Raw genomic sequence first — 21,024 nt, forward strand, 5'->3', positions numbered from 1 at the left:
CATCGAATACCTATGGGACTCGCTGAGTCGTGGTGTAGAGGGTTGTACCCCAAGACCTCAATGACCTGAGGGCCGACTTTCAAAAACAGTGGGATGCCATGCCTCAGCAGACAATAACTCTACTTGTGACCAGCAGGAGATGTCATTGTCAAGCTGTAATTGATACTCAAGGCCACATGACAAGTTATTGAGAAATTTACATTTTTTTGAGGGGATTTACCCACCACTGTTGTTGGCTTTTTTTTCAATAAATTGAGATGAGGAAATCACCATTGATGCTTCTACTTAAATGTCTTAGGGGTACTTTGCACGCTGCAACATCGCTACTGCGATATCGTCGGTGTCAAATCAAAAGTGACGCACATCCGGTGCCAGTAACGACGTCGCAACGTGTAAAGACTAGATGCGCCAATAAACGATCGCAAAAGCTTCGTAAATCGGTGATCTGTGTAGCGTCGGACATTTTCATAATGTCGCACCAATAGGAGATATGTTGTTCCTCATTCCTGCGGCAGGTCACATCTCTGTGTGTGAGGCCGCAGGAGCGAGGAACATCTCCTTACCTGCCTCCACTGGCTATGCGGAAGGAAGGAGGTGGGCGGGATGTTTACGTCCTGCTCATCTCCGCCCCTCCGCTTCTATTGGCCGCCTGCCGTGTGATGCCGCACGACCCGCCCCCTTAGGAAGGAGGCGGGACGGAGGCCAGAGCGACGTCGTAGGGCAGGTAAGTGCATGTGATGCTGCCGTAGCGATAATGTTCGCTACGGCAGCTATCACAAGATATTGGATGTGCAACGGGGGCGGGTACTATCGCACTCGGCATCGCAAGCATCGGCTAGCGATGTCACAGCGTGCAAAGTACCCCTTACTTTCATGAGTATGTGTGTATTTATATTATGATATGAGAGAGTGGGATTTAATGGTCATATGCTACATCTGATATCTAGTATCCAGCATGATCAGCTGAAGTTTAAAATATTTTTTGTATAATATATATATATATATATATATATATATATATATATATATATATATATATTTTTTTTTTTTATTTTGTTTCAATTTGCAGTTCCGAGAATTATCCTGACATAGAACGGCTCTTCCCTTGTGCAAACGTGGAGTACATTCAAGGTGCAGGACACTGGGTACATGCGGAGCAGACACAGGATTTCCTCAATGCCATCTGCAACTTTGTAGAGCCGACGTAACACAAGACAGACTTTTTTGCAGATCCAATATTTGCAATTGGGGATATATATGAAAGATTATTAAAACAGATAAAAAAAACTTGAAAATATATGTACATCAGAAAGTTGAGTAGTAGCCAATGTATGACTTTTTTGTAATTTCAGATTTCCAATTTTGTTTGGAAAGTGGTATGCAAATTGCCTCTTCAGAAAGGAAGAGGACTTGAACTCTAGTGCCACCTATTGGAAGTAGCAATACTAAAAGTCAGTATCGACCCTTTAAATAAGCTTTGCTGTATGATTTAAGATATATAAGCCAAACCAGAATCTCAATTTGCAAAACAGAGATCTGTTTTGGCTAGGTGAGAGGCTAAGACTGGGATCTAAGGGGGACATTTTCTCCTTATGGAGATTGGCACACTAGGTCTGGCATGCCAGTATGAGGAGACATGGAAAAGTAGGTTGGAGAGTAGAAAATTCAGCCATATTTGCTGACAATATTAATATAAATTCCAGGCAACTTTTCACTGTTCCTGAGATGCTAGTTCAATAGTGATAACAATATAAGGTCTTCAATACATAAAGAAATCAGTCAGCCCCAATACACATTTTAAACTATGTACACAGTCATGTAGCGGACTTAGCTCCTAGAAAAATCACACCTATAGTTTTGTAACCTTTCGCTATGTTATGTGGAGAATTTGACTTTTATTCAATATGCTGATTTGGTGCTCGGTGCACCCTTGGCATGGCCACGTTGTTAAGGCTGTCCATACAACATGTAGGAAAGCAAGAGGTAAGGTCCTGAATGGGAGGTATGTGTCACTAAGGTACCTAGCCTCAGTGATGTAAGTCCCAGAGATGATAGCTTTAGCAACAACATTGCTGAGAGTTTTTTTTCTTCATTTGGACTAGATTATGAATCCAGGTTTTAGGAGTGACTAGAAGAGCTTGAGTGGAAATGTCGCACCCATACTTCGAGTCCCTGCTTTTTAGGTCCTATTTAAAGGGAAGGTGTCATCCAAAAAACAAAATTCAATAACTGAAAAAAAATGTAAAGTATTAATGTTTTAATGTTTTGTTTAAATATTATTATTTGTTTTTAATTGAGCAAAATATAAAAAAAAAGTTTGATATTTTTCACTTTTAAACACTGGAGCAGCTGCTGAAATCCTACTGTACAACTAGCTCACATTACAACTGCAGTAAAAGTGGGTGGAATCTGCTCTCCTGTGTGTGATGTCACATCCCCCTCCCAATCTGGGTGTTTGCAAAAGGATAAGGGAAGATGAAGTTTAGGGTCACAGTGCGGAGCCATTTTGATGGTGACTGCAAAGTGATCCTAATATGTCTGAAGGGGCAAAAAGGACACCTGCATAGTGCTCCCCACATAGCGTTCTGCCGCCCTGGTCCAGCAATGCTCTGCCGCATGCACGTCCGCCTGCAATGCTCTGCCACATGCACGTCTACCTGCATTGCTCTGCCGCACGCACTAACGCCACCCGCAATGCTCTGCCGCATGCACACCCGCCCGGAATGCTCTGCCGCATGCACGCCCGCAATGCTCAGTGCGGTTCTGCGATGACTCACTCAGAAACTCAATGAAGTCTCTAAGTTTGATGCCTACCTGATGGCCAGAGTAGATGAGCTTATTGAAAAGCTTTTTTAAACCAGACAGATGTTATCAGTTTGAATGCCTTTTCGGTTGCAGGGGGCCCTGGCCACTTTTCTGAGAGGCAGGCATCAAGTCCTAGGACTACACAAACAGTATGCAGCTGCCTACTTGGATGACATCATCATTTTCAGTCAAGATTTGGGAAGTAATTTGATTTAAGTCCAAGTAATTGACACTCTAAGGAAAACTGAGTTTATGATTAATCTAAATAAATGTGACAAAGCGATGGAGGAAGCCAATTATTTGGGCTACGTTGTAGGAAGGGGCGAGATCAAGCCCAGGTAAACAAAGAGGAGGCAATACAGGGCTTGCCATGACCACTCACGAAAAAGCAGGTTAGAGCAATCCTGGGACTTGTGGGGTATTACAGAAAGTTTGTCCCTACCTTCGCCACGATAACAGACCCTCCTACTGACCTCCTAAAAGCTACAAAGTCGATTATGGCTAAGGTCACCAGAAGCAGAGGGAGCATATCAGTAGCTAAAGGTTGCCCTCTATAGGCAGCCAGTGTTGGGTTGGCGCGCCGGACTTCACAAAAAAATTCATAGTTTAGTTAGATATCAGACTGGGAGCAGACTGGGATGCCCAGGTAACTCTATAGATCTTGAGTTTGCAAGATTTTAAGTTTCATGTGGAATATACACTGGGAAAACTTCATGGGCATGCAGATGCACTCTCAAGGGTTCACTCCGGCATTGAGCATGGGGTATGTAAGAAAACAGGAGGTAAAGTCCTGGATGGGAGGTATCTGTCACCAAGGTATCTAGCCTCGATGATATAAGTCCCAGAGATTAAGGCAAAAGCAACAACAGATTATTCAGTTGTTTTTTGTTTTTGTTGTTTGTTTTTTTTGTCTGGGTTATGGGTCTATGTTTCAGGAGACACCAGAAGAGCTTGAGTGTGAATGGTCACTCCCATACCACCAGTCCGAGCTTTGTAGGTCCTATTTAAGGCAGCTGAGCTGTCTCAGAGGGGGTCTGTGTGTTGGAGGAGGAAAAGACCTGTTTGTGCTGGTCAGTCTGACAGAATCTAAGAGAGCTGAAGATTTATCTGTTTGGGTGAGCAGGTACTGCTCTATGAATTGTGTCCTTTTCTTTTGTTAAATTTTGTGCTGGAAAAAGGCTTTTTTGTTTTGAGTCCTCGGGAGTTTTATGAAAGCAATAAAACTTCACTTTTGGACCACACCACTTTACCTGTGTGAATGCTAATGACTGCCAAAGAGCGTGAAATTCTTACAACTTTTCCAGTAGCTGATGGTCCAGTACACAATAGGCCATCAGCAATCGTACCCAACTTCATCATGCACATGAACATTTGGTTCAGCCAGACATTCTTGAGTTCTCAAAGGAGAGATTGGAGCAGCTAATCTGAAAAATGTCAGGCAATAAAATTCAAACTGCCTGACCCTTATTTCCCACAAGATCAACTATCCACCTGTCAGGGAAGAGTCCTATTAGGTATTGTTTAATGACTAGCTGACTATGCAGGAACATGGTCGGTGGCAGAAAAATATTTTTCTTTCTGTATACTACAAATTACAACCTGTTCTCACATTCAATTCAAGATTCATAAGACACATATACATCAAAGGTGTCGGGGACCAGCTCAAAAAGAGATGGACCCCCCCCATACTAACTGGTATGATGCTCAGAAGAATAACTAGAAAAACAATATAGACGGCCAGAGCAACCAGATCAAATGACCCAAAAATAAAAAATATCAAAATTTTTATTGGGATATGTTAAAAAACACATGACAAACACATGACAAACAATAAATACAATAGAGGTCACAAGGAGTGCATAAGTACACCCCAAGCGAGGGAACAACCAAATGACGATGGTGATTCAAAGTACATATAGTGCAGGTCAAATGAATTACCAAGTGACTGAATAAATGTTTAAATACAAGTAATCAATATAATATATCAGGCATAAGGAATCCATATGTTTATCGCCTAATGCGACCATATAGTGCACAGCTAACCCATGTGGAAGTCCCCACACGCAGCCCAACGCGTGTTTCGCGAGATGCTTTATCAAGGGAGGAGTGACCACCTTGTGACCTCTAATATATTTATTGTTTCTCATGTGTGTTTTTTAAAATATTCCAATAAAAATTTTGATATATTTTATTTTTGTGTCATTTGATCTGGTTGCTCTGGCCGCATATATTGTTTTTCTAGCTGTTTTCACATTGCCTAATAGCTGTTATTAGGTTGATTCCCATGTAAAACGTCACTGGTTGGAATTGAGCAGCCATAAAAAAAGATTTCACAAGAAAAGAAAAACCACATGATCAGCTCATCATTATCAGTCTTTTAGTAAAGAAAATTGCCAAACAAGGTCTATCAGTTCTGCCACAACAAGCACGATAGAGGAGGTGACTGGTATGCTTTGTAATAGAATACAGACGTTAATACAAGCACCATGTGGTGCACGTTACACAACTCTGGGATGGTAGTCCGAAAAAAGGTGAGGATTGGAAGCCTCAACTTCAATATTGTTATAAGAATAGGCTCAAGTTTGCAAAAAAGTACGAAAAGTAGACAGAAGATTTGAAACGGGTGATTTCGAGCGATGAGACACATGTCATTAGACTAGGCTCTGATGAGTGCAAATGGGTCTGGAAGAAACAAGGAAAAAAGAGGCCAACGGATCGAGAAATTGAAGGACTTTTGAAGTTCGGTGTAGGAAGCTTGATGATATGGGGTTGTTTCACAGCCAAAGGCATTAGATAATTGACCATGGTCAATGCTGAGTTAGGGTAAGTTCACACAGTGCGTTTTTCGCGGCGTTTTTGCGCAGTTTTCGGGTGCGTTTTTGCTCAGAAAACTGCATGACTTTGCTTCCCCAGCAAAGTCTATGGGTTTTCATTTTTGCTGTCTGCACACAGCGTTTTTTTTCAGCTGCGTTTTTGTGGTGCCACAAAAACGCAGCATGTCAATTGTTCCCACGTTTTTCACTGCGCTTTTCATCCATTGAGTGCAATGGGATGTTGAAAGACGCAATGAGAAACGCAAATAGGTGCGTTTTGGTGCGTTTTAGTGCGTTTCTAAGACCAAAAATGCAGCTATAAACGCAGGAGGTGGGTAGTAAAGTGACATGTACAGGAAGAGGATTCCTTCTGTCAGTAAACACAGAAGCGTGAATCCTCCCGGTACCGTCACCGCCGCTTCCACCTCCGCTTCCACCTCCAGTCCTGTGCATGTATACTGCCGTGCGGCGCCATGTTCGGGCGGGAGGTGGAAGTGGCTACAAAATCAAAAGTGAACAGTAAAAAAAAAAAGTTATACTCACCTGTCTGCAGACTCCCGGTGCCATGCCCGCTCCCATCCCCTCTCGGTACCGCCGCTCAGGGTGTGTGCAGTCTCCCCGGGTGCGTATGCCTGCAGGATGCAGGACCTGGCGCTGATCACCTGATGCAGTCACCTGACGCGTCAGCTGATCGTAAGTCTCGGGCTGACGCCGGCGCCCGGCCGGTTATTAGCGGATGCGTCAGGAGACTTCATCCCTGATTACCGGCAGCTGCTGCAGCGATCGGACGGGATCAAACTCCGCTGCAGGAGCTGCCGGTAATCAGCACATAAGTGAGTATTTTTTTTTTTTTTTTTGCACCGATGCATCTGCTGATTGTATAAACGGCTTTTATAAAATCAGCTGATGTGTGATGTGATTCAGGCACTTGAACCTGACGCATCATCTGATCGCTTTGCCTTCCAGCAAACCGATCAGATGATATTGGATCCGGATTGGACGGCGCGGGACCCTTGACCCAGGATTACTGCGGAGGGGGAGGGGTTCTTTATTTCAATAAAGATGGAGTCACTTTGTGTTGTGTTTTATTTCTAATAAAAATATTTTTCTGTGTGTTGTGGTTTTTTTATCTTTACTAGAAATTCATGGTGGCCATGTCTAATATTGGCGTGACACCATGAATTTCGGGCTTAGGGCCAGCTGATAACATACAGCTAGCCCTAACCCCATTATTACCCAGTGAGCCACCCGGCATCAGGGCAGCTGGAAGAGTTGGATACAGCGCCAGAAGATGGCGCTTCTATGAAAGCGCCATTTTCTGGGGTGGCTGCGGACTGCAATCAGCAGCGGGGGTGCCCAGAAAGCATGGGCACCCTGCATTGTGGATTCCAATCCCCAGCTGCCTAGTTGTACCCGGCTGGACACAAAAATTAGGCGAAGCTTACGTCATTTTTTTTTAATTATTTCATGAAATTCATGAAATAATTAAAAAAAAGGGCTTCTCTATATTTTTGGTTCCCAGCCGGGTACAAATAGGCAGCTGGGGGTTGGGGGCAGCCCGTACCTGCCTGCTGTACCCGGCTAGCATACAAAAATTTGGCGAAGCCCACGTCATTTTTTTTGTTTGGGGGGCAAAGAAATTCTGCATACAGTCCTGGAAGGAGGATGCTGAGCCTTGTAGTTCTGCTCCCCCTGACTCTCCCTCCAGCATACAGTCCTGGATGGAGCATGCTGAGCCTTGTAGTTCTGCAGCTGTTGTCTGCTCTCCTGCATACACTATTGGATGGAGTATGCTGAGCCTGGTAGTTCTGCAGCTGTCTGCTCTCCTGCATACACTAGTGGAGAATGAGAATGAAGAACATATTGAAGAAGGAAATGACATCAGACCTTTTTTTTTTTGTTCACTGATAAAAAACGCATAAAGACGCAGTGAGCAAAAACGCAGCAAAACGCAGCAAAAAACGCACCAAATTGCGGCAAAACGCGCGAGTTTTTTGCCACGTTTTTTGCCGCGGATGCGTTTTTGTGCGGTTTTTGCAGCAAAAAACGCACAAAAATGCAGCGTCAAAAAAACACAGTGTGTGAACCTAGCCTTATATATGATCATCCTACAAGACAAGTTACTTTATACACTGGGTACTAGGGTAAGAGAGGAAAAATCCAGCATCCAGATCCAATATATAAAAACTTCGATTTTATTTCTGAACATGTTTAAAACCACGGTAAAAATGCTCAATCAAAAATACATGATCATGATACAAAAGATGCGTTTCGGACGCATAGTGTCCTTAGTCATCTATCACAATGAATACACAGAAGGTATAAAAAGACATTCTACCGGAAATGACATACAAGCAAACAAACGAATCACCTGGAGATATGCATTAGCATAATGAAACGGCACATATATAGCTTTACAAAGAATGTATATACAGAAATTAATAAATATTATTCAATTTGTTTCTCAGATTTAATCCTAGGGGCATTGTAGCATTTAAATCAAAGATCCATTTAGCTTCCTTCATATACAGTATAATTAAGCCGCAGGGTTCCCTCCCCTCTTAGGTAAACTGATTTGATCAATTGCGTTGACTCTAAAAGAGTCAGTATTACCGTTATGCACGTGCATAAAGTGCTGGGAAGCACCTGAAGGGCTTCTGCTGCTGGCGTTATTAATGTCATAAAAGTGTTCAGAGATTCTGCGTCTAAAGGGGGCTTTACACGCTACGATATCGCTAATGCGAAGTCGTTGAGGTCACAGAATTTGTGACACATATCCGGCCGCATTAGCGATGCCGTTGCGTGTGACACCTATGAGCGATTTTGCATCGTCGCAAAAACGTGCAAAATCGCTCATCGGTGACATGGGGGTCCATTCTCAAATATCGTTACTGCAGTAGTAACGAAGTTGTTCCTCGTTCCTGCGGCAGCACACATCACTCCGTGTGACGCCGCAGGAACGAGGAAACTCTCCTTACCTGCCTCCCGGCCGCAATGCGAAGGAAGGAGGTGGGCGGGATGTTACCTCCCGCTCATCTCCGCCCCTCCGCTTCTATTGGGCGGTGGTTCAGTGACGCAGCTGTGACGTCGCTGTGACGCTGAACGAACCGCCCCCTTAGAAAGGAGGCGGTTCGCCGGTCACAGCGACGTCGCCGGGCAGGTAAGTATGTGTGACAGGTCTGGGCGATGCTGTGCAGCACGGGCAGCGATTTGCCCGTGTCGCACAACAGATGAGGGCGGGTACCCACGCTAGCGATATCGGTACCGATATCGCAGCGTGTAAAGCGGCCTTTAGTGTGCGGCTTGTACTCCCAACATACTGTAAATTGCATGAAATATAGGTAATGAAATAAATCACGCTACTGGATCCACAATTAATAAAGGATCCTATATTAAACTCTTTTGGAGACACAAGAAAACATTTTTTTAGTCTTATGCATGTGTTTGCACAGACCGCACAATTTATGACCACACCTAAATGAACCCACAGTAGAAAGCCAGGGTTTTTTTTGTTGTTTTTCTTGAAAGAGCTTTTATTGCAATGATCACTAGGAGAGAGTATTGAACCTATAGTGCGGTTTCTTTTAGAAACAATTTTGACAACACCTTTCAAAATGCTTTTCAAAGTTACATCTGTGGTCAAAATGAGCAATAATTTTTTTACAATATTAATCACAGAAAAATAATCTCTGCTAAATTTAGTGGAAAAAAAACACAGAATTGTTAACTTTGGAAACTGATTCCATTTTATTTAGACAAATACTGATCTCTGCTTTTAATATTGGTTTTATCTACAGCTTTTCCAAGAACTGAACTGGAATAACCTCTGTTTTTAAACCTATTTTCAATTCTGTCTCTTTCCACACCAACAGCAGCCTCCGTTGTACAACAGCGTTTAGCTCTAATAAATTCACCTGTAGGGTATAGCTAAATGGATCTTTGATTTAAATACTAGAATAACCATAGGATTAAATCTGAGAAACTAATTGAATAATATTTATTAATTTCTGTATATGCATTCTTTGTAAAGCTACCGTATATATGTGCTGCTTTATTATGCTAATGAATATATCCAGGTGTCCAGGTGATTCGTTTGTTTGCTTCTATGTCATTTCCGGTAGAATGTCTTTTTATACCTTCTGTGTATTCATTGTCATAGATGACTAAGGACACTATGCGTCCGAAACGCGCCTTTTGTATCATGATCATGTATTTTTGATTGAGCATTTTTACCGTGCTTTTTAAACATGTTCAGAAATAAAATCAAAGTTTTTATATATTGGATCAGGATGTTGGATTTTTCCTCTTTTACCTGCTGTGGATTTGACTCCCCATCCGTGCACCGTCCCAGGACTGTCTCTTACTAGTGGTGAGCTGGACTTTCTCCTTTGTTCATTATACTGGGTACTAGGGGTATGAAAAGGCCGACATAGTATTTAGCAGGACAACGACCAGAAGCATACATTGAGATTGGTGAAGAAATGATTCAATCACAATGAAGTAGAGGTCCTGGACCGTCCCCAGCTCTTAACCCAATCTAACACTTGTGGGCAGAGTTGGAGCAAAAGCTTCATACACATTGGGAATGTGTAGCAGAGACCTAGGATCAGATATCGGTCAAGACATATTTGAATCTCATCAAGAGCATGCCCAGATGGATTCAGGCTGCTCAAAGCCAAAGATGGATTTGCAAATACTAACAATACAAATTAAAATTTAGATTTTTAGGAGCAAAACCGTAACAATGCCTTGACCTGACAAGAATCTGCGTAACTAATCATATGCTAAATAGCTGCATGTGAAATTTATGTACTGTGCTGGCCAAAAGTATTGGCACCCCTGCAATTCTGTCAGATAATACTCAGTTTCTTCTTGAAAATGATTGCAATCATAAATTCTTTGGTATTATTATCTTCATTTATTTTGCTTGCAATAAAAAAACACAAAAGAGAATGAAACAAAAATCAAATCATTGATCATTTCACACAAAACGCCAAAAATGGGCCAGACAAAGTATTGGCACCCTTAGCCTAATACTTGGTTGCACGACCTTTAGCCAAAATAACTGCGAACAACCCCTTCATAACCATCAATGAGCTTCTTACAATGCTCTGCTGGAATTTTAGACCATTCTACTTTGGCAAACTGCTCCAGGTCCCTGAGATTTGAAGGGTGCCTTCTCCAAACTGCCATTTTGAGATCTCTCCACAGGTGTTCTATGGGATTCAGGTCTGGACTCATTGCTGGCCACTTTAGTAGTCTCCAGTGCTTTCTCTCAAACCATTTTCTAGTGCTTTTTGAAGTGTATTTTGGCTCATTCTCCTGCTGGAAGACCCATGACCTCTGAGGAAGACCCAGCTTTCTCACACTGGGCCCTACATTATGCTGCAAAATTTGTTGGTAGTCTTCAGACTTCATAATGTCATGCACACGGTCAAGCAGTCCAGTGTCAGAGGCAGCAAAGCAACCCCAAATCATCAGGGAACCTCCGCCATGTTTGACTGTAGGGACCGTGTTCTTTTCTTTGAATGCCTCTTTTTTTTTTCCTGTAAACTCCATGTTGATGGCTTTTCCCAAAAAGCTCTACTTTTGTCTCATCTGACCAGAGAACATTCTTCCAAAACGTTTTAGGCTTTCTCAGGTAAGTTTTGGCAAACTCCAGCATGGCTTTTTTATGTCTCTGGGTAAGAAGTGGGGTCTTCCTGGGTATCCTACCATACAGTCTCTTTTCATTCAGACGCCGACGGATAGTATAGGTTGACACTGTTGTACCCTCGGACTGCAGGGCAGCTTGAACTTGTTTGGATGTTAGTCGAGGTTCTTTATCCACCATCCGTACAATCTTGCGTTGAAATCTCTCGTCAATTTTTCTTTTCCTTCCACATCTAGGGAGGTTAGCCACAGTGCCATGGGCTTTAAACTTCTCGATGACACTGCGCACCGTAGACACAGGAACTTTCAGGTCTTTAGAGATGGACTTGTAGCCTTGAGATTGCTCATGCTTCCTCACAATTTGGATTCTCAAGTCCTCAGACAGTTCTTTGATCTTCTTTCTTTTCTCCATGCTCAATGTGGCACACACAAGGACACAGGACAGAGGTTGAGTCAACTTTAATCCATGTCAACTGGCTGCAAGTGTGATTTAGTTATTGCCAACACCTGTTAGGTGCCACAGGTAAGTTACAGGTGCTGTTAATTACACAAATTAGAGAAGCATCACATGATTTTTCAAACAGTGCCAATACTTTTGTCCACCCCCTTTTTATGTTTGGTGTGGAATTATATCCAATTTGGCTTTGGCAATTTTTTTTTTTTCATTGAAGACAAATTAAATGAAGATAATAATACCAAAGAATTTGTGATTGCAATAATTTTCAAGAAGAAACTGAGTATTATCTGACAGAATTGCAGGGGTACCAATACTTTTGGCCAGCACTGTATGAGCTAGCCAAGATGATTGTCTGTAAAATAATGGTAGTCTCACATTCAAAGCTGTAGGGGATGGTGAGATATGGAGCCTGAAAGTCAAAAGTTCAAACATTGTTACCCTTTTGCTCGTCAGTGTACCTCAGCTCCTGACCAGGGGAGGAAGCAAAAGAGTATACAGACAGAACAGCTGATTTTTATTTCTCTGTGGTACAAAAAAATTTCCTGCCTGTTTTATTACAGCAGTAAATATTTCTGCACATGTTTTAAGCGCATCAAAAATCAAGTCCGCGACATATAAGCTCAATGGCAGCCGGAGCTCTACATCAGTGACTTGATTTATTATGAGCTCAGAGTGCTGCAGACTCTTCAGAAACACACCTGTTTTACCTCAGGCAGGGTAGGGTTTTACATAACAGAAAGTAGCAGTTGCGAGCGATGGCTTGGTCACCTGTATAATCATTTATTCTTCCTCCCCTGGTCAGGAGTTGTGGTATGCGCTGACCATGCTTTTACATGGTCAGACACAGCCATTACCCATTACATAGAGGGGCACATTTTTTAATACATCCAGTTGTCGAATTTGTTTTTATTTCAAGATCTATTGATTTAAAAAGTACTTTCTTAGTGGGACATCAGTCTTCCCATTTTTCAGCTTTATGGGCCTTGCCGCCTCTCTCTGCTATGCTTTCACATGAGATTTCACTGCAGACAGCACTAGCTTCTCTCAAGTCAATGAACAGAGAGGCAGCAAGACATGTAAGGGCGGTGGGAGGAATAGTGCACTTGATGCCAAGGGTGCCCTGAGGAGTTAGCATGCTGGATTACAAAAAGAATGTCAGCACAACATAGGAACAGATTACTAACCTAAAGGTCTGATTATTTTAGGGGCCACGTTCCCTACGTGGCTTTATGGTTAATTAAAAATGTGTTTGCGGCTGACAGACTCCTTATAGATGTATCTCTACCTGACATGTATTGGTTATAATGTACATTGTATCCACTTATCTCATATTCTTTACTTTTCTGAAATTCACATGCAATAAAAATGCAATATATGTTTTATATATACTGTGTGTATATATATATATAAGTGTGAGGTGATGAGTCAAACCTCATCCTCTGTGGTTAAAGCTATGCACTGGCTCATGTGCCTGGCCGTGTCCATATAAATGTAATGCTGTGCTAGTGATATGTCAATTTCCTTGCAGTAGTATCGTTATTTGGCCACTAGGTCCGCTGTCTTATAAGCATAACAAAAAGACTGTATTAATAGGGTTATTAAACACAGGTACAGGTAGTGTGGCCATTTTTGAGGAGGTAGTTTGGCGTTATCTAGGAAAGAAGTGCTGGACAGCAATCAATTGCCATCCGCATGAAGAAGTATCCCTATTGGACAAGAGCTGTGGCTGAGTGCAACTGATCGTGTCCTCATCTGACAGGAGAAGATTTGCTGCCAAGAATGCCAATGTAACGCAGAAAAACACCAAGAACCAGCGTGAGCTGCATTAGACACTTGGGGGGAGCTGAATCATTGCCATATCCATGTTCATTGGCTATCTGTCTGGAGCAGATCCAGGTCGGAAAGACAAGGCTCACTGCATAACTACAGTGAGTAACCGTGCACGCAGCATTATGTTTTGTCGCCAAAAAAAACTCGAGACTTGGCTCTCGTACTTTATGATTTCAATGAGGCAAATCATACCGAGGCATTGGAGATCCCCCTGTACATTGAGGAGAGCAGACTGGGTAGAGGCTATGGATGGCCTGCGGCGTCTGGAGGAGTTGAGAGCGTTTGACGAAGGGAAAGACTCCTTGTGTTTCTCGGTTTGGTATCCGTGGCTTCAGTATAGAGAAACACAGCAATTCCAAATCTGGTTACTCACAGGCGCTCTATCACAATAAATATTCAAGAAGCTGGGATGGGCTCCCGGACACAGGAGTGGCGCGGCATCACAATACAGACCTCCTCCTCCCCCCCATTTCCCCATGTCTTCCCCTCCTTCCCTTTTTCTCTACCTATCTTTCTCTCCCTCTCTCTATATCTCTTTCTCACCTAATTGATATACATAGGGTCATGTTTTCATACCTATTGAACCAGACTATACAGAAGGAAGTTGCCTTTAACACTTTACACGGAATAAATATAAAGATAGTAGATTATTACATGTTAAAATTAAGATGTTCTATAGGATGTTTTACAGATTTTACCTTCCACATGATTTGCGATATATTTCATAGTACCATACGTTTTACGAGACTTAAAGACATAGGTTATTTTATAATCTTCATATACTGTAACATTGGGTAACATGAAAGACCCTTATACATTTTTTTTATCTTCTGTTATATTAAAACTTTTGAAATAATAAAGAAATATTAAACGAAAAAAATTCGAGACTTAGACGTAACCTGTAATTATTTACATAGGTATATTGATTGATTTGGTCGGTGGCTGACCCCCACCTTGCTGTGCACCTCAATTTGGTTTGTTTTTCCACCTGTCTTGATTTTGGCCATTCAGCCATCAAGCCCTGTCCACAAGCTATTTATTTCATGCAGCATTTACTTGGGCCTGTCCCACCCACAGCCATGATTCAGTCATGGGTACTAGATTGAAAAGCACCAGGTAAGTGCTGCTATAAACAGTTCTACGTTTTCATATGTGAGGTCATATGGCACATTTTAAATACAAAATATTTTAGAGTAGGACTGCCCCAAAGAGATTTGCCGTGATGTGGTGGGGTAGCTCAAGAAATTGCAATTTTTTTGCCAAAATTCTCAAATTTATAATAGTACAGATTGGAATTTTTAGTGCAGTGCACATCTTATAATACATGCCATTTTGCGTTTAGCTGAATTTCTTGGTTTGTTGTTTTTTGATACAGAGGTATGATATGAAATTATTTGTACTAATCATAATTAGTACCAATAATTTCATATCATTCTAATGGAATTTTTTTTTTATAAATTCTATGATTAATTGTGGTACTAGCAATGTTATCTTTTTGATCTCATGTGTTGAATGTCGTCTGCAGTACATAGGTAGCACGACAAGCACGTTGAGAAAGAGACTGTCCGAACATTTATACGATGCAAATAACACAACCATGAGAGAGTTGTCTGGAGCATCGCAGCACTTTCTCAATGTGCATGGCGGCAATATGAATTCACTGCAGGTCAATGCAATGGAGAAAGTGTCCCTACCAAGGAGAGGCGGTAATCTTAAAGATATTCTTTGTCACAAGGAAATTAAGTGGATTTTTACAATGGACACTAGAACTCCCTTGGGTATGAACTTGAAAAAAGACATGTTATATGTGTATTGATAAAATTGTTTCATTCCCATGGGTGTGTACCACTTGAATTAATTACCTTGAATCTGTGTAGTCTTCCCTGATCTCATGTCCGATTTCATGTCCTTTTTTAAATTGCTCTGTCAGTGTCCATTTACTAGAGACTGACTAAGAACCATTATGTTCGAAACACTTCCCCTCACTTGTATTTCCCTATGAATTCATGATGGAATCTTTTTAACGAACATGAAATAAAGCACGTACTCATTTTAATCGATTTTTGGACCTGTTTGCTGGATTTTCACTTAATTTTATGTCTATTCTGTTTATGATCTAATAAAAATATGGTTAATAAATTTTGTTATTTTTGCACAATGTCCTCTGGTTCTCTTTTTCTTTTATGTTACTCCAAGTAGTGCATGACACTAGGTCTAGCCTTATCCTGGCTTACCAGTTGTCATTATGAATTGCTTGCATTTGAGAATTTTTTTTTATAAAAATCCGGTAAGAGGAATGTTAAATCACAAAAAGTTTCCCAATTTTGTGATCACGTGTCTTGTTTTGTAGTGATTTTTTTTTTTACAATGAACAAATATGCTTAATTGTTGCCCTGAAAACATTTCAATCCCATTGCAATGCCCTGCACGTGTTGCCCTAGTGTCTGTCATTGTGATTTTACGTATCTAAAGGCCGCGTTACACACTGCGACATCGCTAGCGATTGCACCCGCACTCGTTTGTGCGCCACGGGCAAATCGCTGCCCATGGCGAACAATATTGCAGGTACGCATCACACGAACTTACCTTCCTAACGACGTCGCTGTTGCTGGCGAACAACTTCTTTTTTAAGGGGGCGGTTCGTGCGGCGTCACAGCGACGTCACACGGTAGGCCACCAATAGAAGCGGAGGGGCAGAGAGCAGCCAAATGAACGTCACTCCCAGCTCTTTGTTCGTCGTTCCCGGGGTGTCCCACGTAGCGATGTGTGCTGCCTCAGGAACAACGAACAACCTGCGTCCAAAATGAGCAACGATATTTTGAAAATGAACGACGTGTCAACAATCAACGATTTGGTGAGTATTTGCGATCGTTAGCGGTCTCTCGTAAGTATCACACGCAACGACGTCGCTAACGAGGCCGGATGTGCGTCACGAATTCCGTGAGCCCAGCGACATCTCGTTAGCGATGTCGTTGCGTGTAACGGGGCCTTAATAGTCAGCAGAAAGACTGAATGTGGATGAGAAATGGAGTTATGCAATAAATATACCGTACTTTCTTTTTTAATTCATTTTCATTTTCAAGAATAAGTAATAACTACATGAGTCATATGGAGATCACATGAGACCTGAGAAAGTGAATAGTTTGAAATGAATCTACTTCTTTTTTTTTTAATTCCTCATTGTTTAAGTCATTTCGATATTACATGAGGCCGAGTTGCCAACACAGATCTGAACAGTGTATGGAAACAATTACTAGTCTCTAGTTTCATTTTATAGTACAGTACTGTATATTGTTCTCTCCAGTTTTCAGTCCATGTAAGGAAATCCTGTAAAAGTGAAACATTTGTGGATGGTGACTCCCTCTGCTACATTCATTACATACAATGTATTTCCTACTTCCTGGTCGTTGTCCACACACACGGCTCTGCACATTGCTGCTACTGCTTTCTAAATGGAGGGTAATGTATCCTGTTTAGACGTCCGAAGACTACCATGCCTTCAAAAGCATGTGTTCTATCGGCGGAGAGGTGTAGCTGCTGATACTTTCACCTGGGAATATTTAGGTTAATGGGTCTATAATACGTAGGAGGTGACTAACTTATCACTGTGTTTTTCTTTTTTACTGTTTCACTCCTGTTAGACGTTTATAGATACTGATTCAAAATAGCGCTCTGTACACTTACTGTAAAATCTGCATGTGATGCATATACAGTTGAAACCTGAAGATTCCTTCCACTATAAAGACACATCTGCATGTTTTTCTCACCATCTGACATGAATAAACTTTTCTCATATTAGGTCAATTAAGAACCAAAATTATTTATATTTGCCAAACGCCAGAATAATGAGAGAGAGAAACAGAATGTTTTAACGTATTTTTATCACTTTTGGCAAAGTCAAAAGTTTACATACATTTCATTAGTATTTGGTACCATTGCCCTTAAATTGTATGACTTGAGTGAAATATTTTGGATATCCTTCCACACTGAACTCACAATACTTGGTAGGAATTTGGGTCCTTTCCTCCTGACAGAACTGAGCCATGTTTGTAGGTCGCCTTGCTCGCACCAGCGATAATAGAATTTCAATAGGATTGCGATCAGGGCTTTGTGTTGGCCACTCCAAAACATTGACTTTGTTATCCTTAAGCCACTTTGTAACTGGTTTGGCAGTATGCTTCTGGACATTGTCCATTTGAAAGACCCATTTCCACCTAAGCTTTAACTTACTGGTTGATGTCTTGAGATGTTGCTTCAGTATTGCCACATAATCTTCTTTCCTCATGATGCCATCTATATTGTGAAGTGCCCCAGTCCCTCCTGCAGCAAAACAACCCCACAACATGGTGTTGCCATCCCTGTGTTTCACAGTTGGGATGGTGTTCTTAGGCTTCAAAGTTTCTCCCTTTTCCCTCCAAACATAACGATGGTCATTATCTCCAAACAGTTCAATTTTAGTTTCGTCAGACTACAGGACATGACTACAAAAATTAAGGTCTTTGTTCCTGTGTGCATTTGCAAACATTAATCTAGCTTTTTTATTTTTCTTATAGAGCAATTGCTTCTTCCTGGCAGAGTGGCCTTTCAGCCCATGTTGATACAGCACTCGTTTCACTATGGATAATGACACAATCTCACCAGCTTTTTTATTATTATTATTATTATTATTATTACTATTATTTATTATTTTAGCGCCATTAATTCCATGGCGCTTTACAAGTGAAAAAGGGTATACATAAAAACTAGTACAACAATCATTAACAGTACAAAACAGACTGGTACAGGAGGAGAGAGGACCCTGACCACCAGCATCTTCACAAGGTCTTTTGCTTTTGTTCTTGGGTTGATATGCACATGTCTGACCAAAGCACGTTCATTTCTGGTACACAGAACCTGTCTCCTTCCTGAGTGGTATGATGGCTGGACATTTCCATCTTGTTTGTACTTGTGTATACTTGTTTGTACAGATGAACCAGGCACCTTCAGGTATCTGGAAATTGCACCCAAGGATGAACCAGACTTGTGCAAGTCCACAATTCTCGTCCCAAGATCTTGTCTGATTTCTTTTGACTTTCCCATGATGTTACACAAAGAAGCAGTGTGTTTCAGGTGTGCATTAAAATCCATCCACAGGTGTGTCTCTAACTAACTCAGATTTGCCAATAAACCTATCAGAAGCTTCCAAAGACATGACATCATCATATGGGCTGTCCCATATTGTGTAAAAGCATAGTACTCTTAAGGGTACTTTACACACAACGATATCGCTAACGATATATCGTCGGGGTCACATCGTTAGTGACGCACATCCGGCGCCGTTAGCGATATTGTTGTGTGTGACTAAAAGGAGCGACGATCAACGATCGCAAAAACGTCAAAAAATGTTGATCGTTGACACGTCGCTCCTTTTCATAATATCGTTGGTGGTGCATGCCGCTGGTTGTTCGTCGTTCCTGCGGCATCACACATCGCTATGTGTGACATCGCATGAACAAGGAACAACCTCGTACCTGCGACCGCCCGCAATGAAGAAGGAAGGAGGTGGGCGGGATGTTTGACCCGCTCATCTCCGCCCCTCCGCTTCTACTGGGGGGCCGTTTAGTGACGTCGCTGTGACGCCAAATGAACCGCCCACTTATAAAGGAGGTGGTTCGCCGGCAACAGCGATGTCGCTAAGCAGGTAAGTTCGTGTGACGGGTGTTAGCGATGTTGTGCTCCACGGGCAGCGATTTTCCTGTGACGCACAACCGACGGGGGCGGGTTCTTTCACCAGCAACATCGCTAGCAATCGCTAGCGATGTCGCTGTGTGTAAAGTGGCCTTTAGTGTATGGAAACGTTTGACTTTGCCAATAGTAATAAAAATCCTTTAAAGCATTCTCTCTCTTGCTCTCATTATTCTGGCATTTGGCAAATATAAATAATTTTGGTTCCTAAGTGACCTAAAACGGGAAAGGTTTATTCTGATTTCCTGTCAGATAGTGAGAAAAACATGCAGATGTGTCTTTTTAGATATTGTATGTAAACTTTTGGATTCAACTGTAGATTGTTGGTGTAGTTTTTACCCTACATATTACATACAATCTGTGTCAAACAGGCAGCAGAATAGACAAATTGGGATTTAAAAATCTACAGAATTATCTAGGTCCATTGCTGATTATTTTGTTACTTTTTTTTGTGGGGGGTAGCCATTGAATTTCAGTTTGATATAAAATTGGTGCATAGTTTTGGTACTCATAGTACATATTTACCCTTTAAAGCAGGGGTCTCAAAAATGCAGCCCCCTAAGGCCATCATCTGCAGCGCGCCAGGAACCAGAGCTCCCAAGACATCATGTCAGAGCAGATGTGTCTCTTCCCACACTGCTGGATTGCTGTGGTAGATAGATATGTAACGGAGGAATTTTTTATGTAATTTTTTTTACATCTGCCGTTCATGTATGGTGAAACGGGAGGTGACTTCCTTCAAACCGCTGTACAAGTATGGTGTAATGATAGCACCTGCTCACAAAGGGAGCTGGCACCATCAGCTATATGTGATAGCCGACACCATGCTGCAATGTGGCCTTTTAACACCTTAGATACTTAGTCAATAGCCATAACAATATTTAGGGGGCTCCTTTAAGCCTATCGGCATCCCACGATCATGGCAATCTGGTAGTTGCCATGGCAACCATGGCCAAATAATGGCCTTCAAGTCAGCCAACTGCGGTGGCCCGTAAGGCCCTGCAATAAGCTGGGTCTAATAAGGACAGTGTCCGGAGTACAACCTATATATCCAGGCACAATAAGAGGAAAAATTTCCAGCTCGCCCACCTGGAGAACTACCAAAAGAAACGGTGCAGGGATCAGGAAACAGCAATATATATCTAGTATCCTGGAATACAGAAGTATTGCAGAATATATTAGATCAGTGATCAGTCAAGCAAACGTTGAAGTCACTTATAAAGAGTAATTAAAAAGGAATATAGAAATTGTAAAAATATATTCGAAATAAAGCATGGAAAAGTAATACAACAATGTTTTGCCACCAAAAATGCTATAGTGTGTAACATTGAAAGTGACCAAAAAAAGTATGATTTGGTATCTCTGCAATTAGAATGCCCCAAATTATAATACTATAACCCAGGGGTGGGCAATTAATTTTCCCGATGGGTCACATGAGAGACCATGACTGTTATGGAGGGCCGTACCAGTCGGCCAAACATAATGCTACTCATTATTCTTTTATATCAGTTAGTATTAAGGAGAATTTAGTATGGTGTCTCCCTGCTACCATTGAACTTACTGTAAAATGTATTCTTACTTATAGCAGCAAATAAAAAAATATAGTTTATTGCTTTTTATAAACTTATAAATAAGGCAGCAAATTATTCTGCTCCTCTTATTCATCACTTGTATCTTAATCAACAGTTCCCAACATAATATGATGTCCCCACAACTCCCACACACAGTATGATATCCCCACAA

At 41.6% G+C, this 21,024-nt stretch overlaps 1 protein-coding gene across 2 annotated transcripts in view; it reads left to right on the forward strand.

Moving 5' to 3' along the window:
* The window catches only part of ABHD11 (abhydrolase domain containing 11), an 82,407-nt gene that overhangs the window by 43,082 nt on the left and 18,301 nt on the right, over positions 1-21,024 (forward strand). The window contains exon 6 of one of the 2 annotated variants that reach the window (XM_075335385.1): positions 1,070-4,551. The exons of the other annotated variant lie outside the window; for it this stretch is intronic. Within the exon in view, the coding sequence (XP_075191500.1) occupies positions 1,070-1,208 (139 nt within the window). The 3' untranslated portion in view covers positions 1,209-4,551. Of the gene's footprint in view, positions 1-1,069; positions 4,552-21,024 lie in introns of those variants that run through there. 2 annotated transcript variants of the gene reach the window in all.

Source organism: Anomaloglossus baeobatrachus, chromosome 2 (genome assembly GCF_048569485.1).
Source record: "Anomaloglossus baeobatrachus isolate aAnoBae1 chromosome 2, aAnoBae1.hap1, whole genome shotgun sequence".
NCBI lineage: Eukaryota > Metazoa > Chordata > Amphibia > Anura > Aromobatidae > Anomaloglossus > Anomaloglossus baeobatrachus.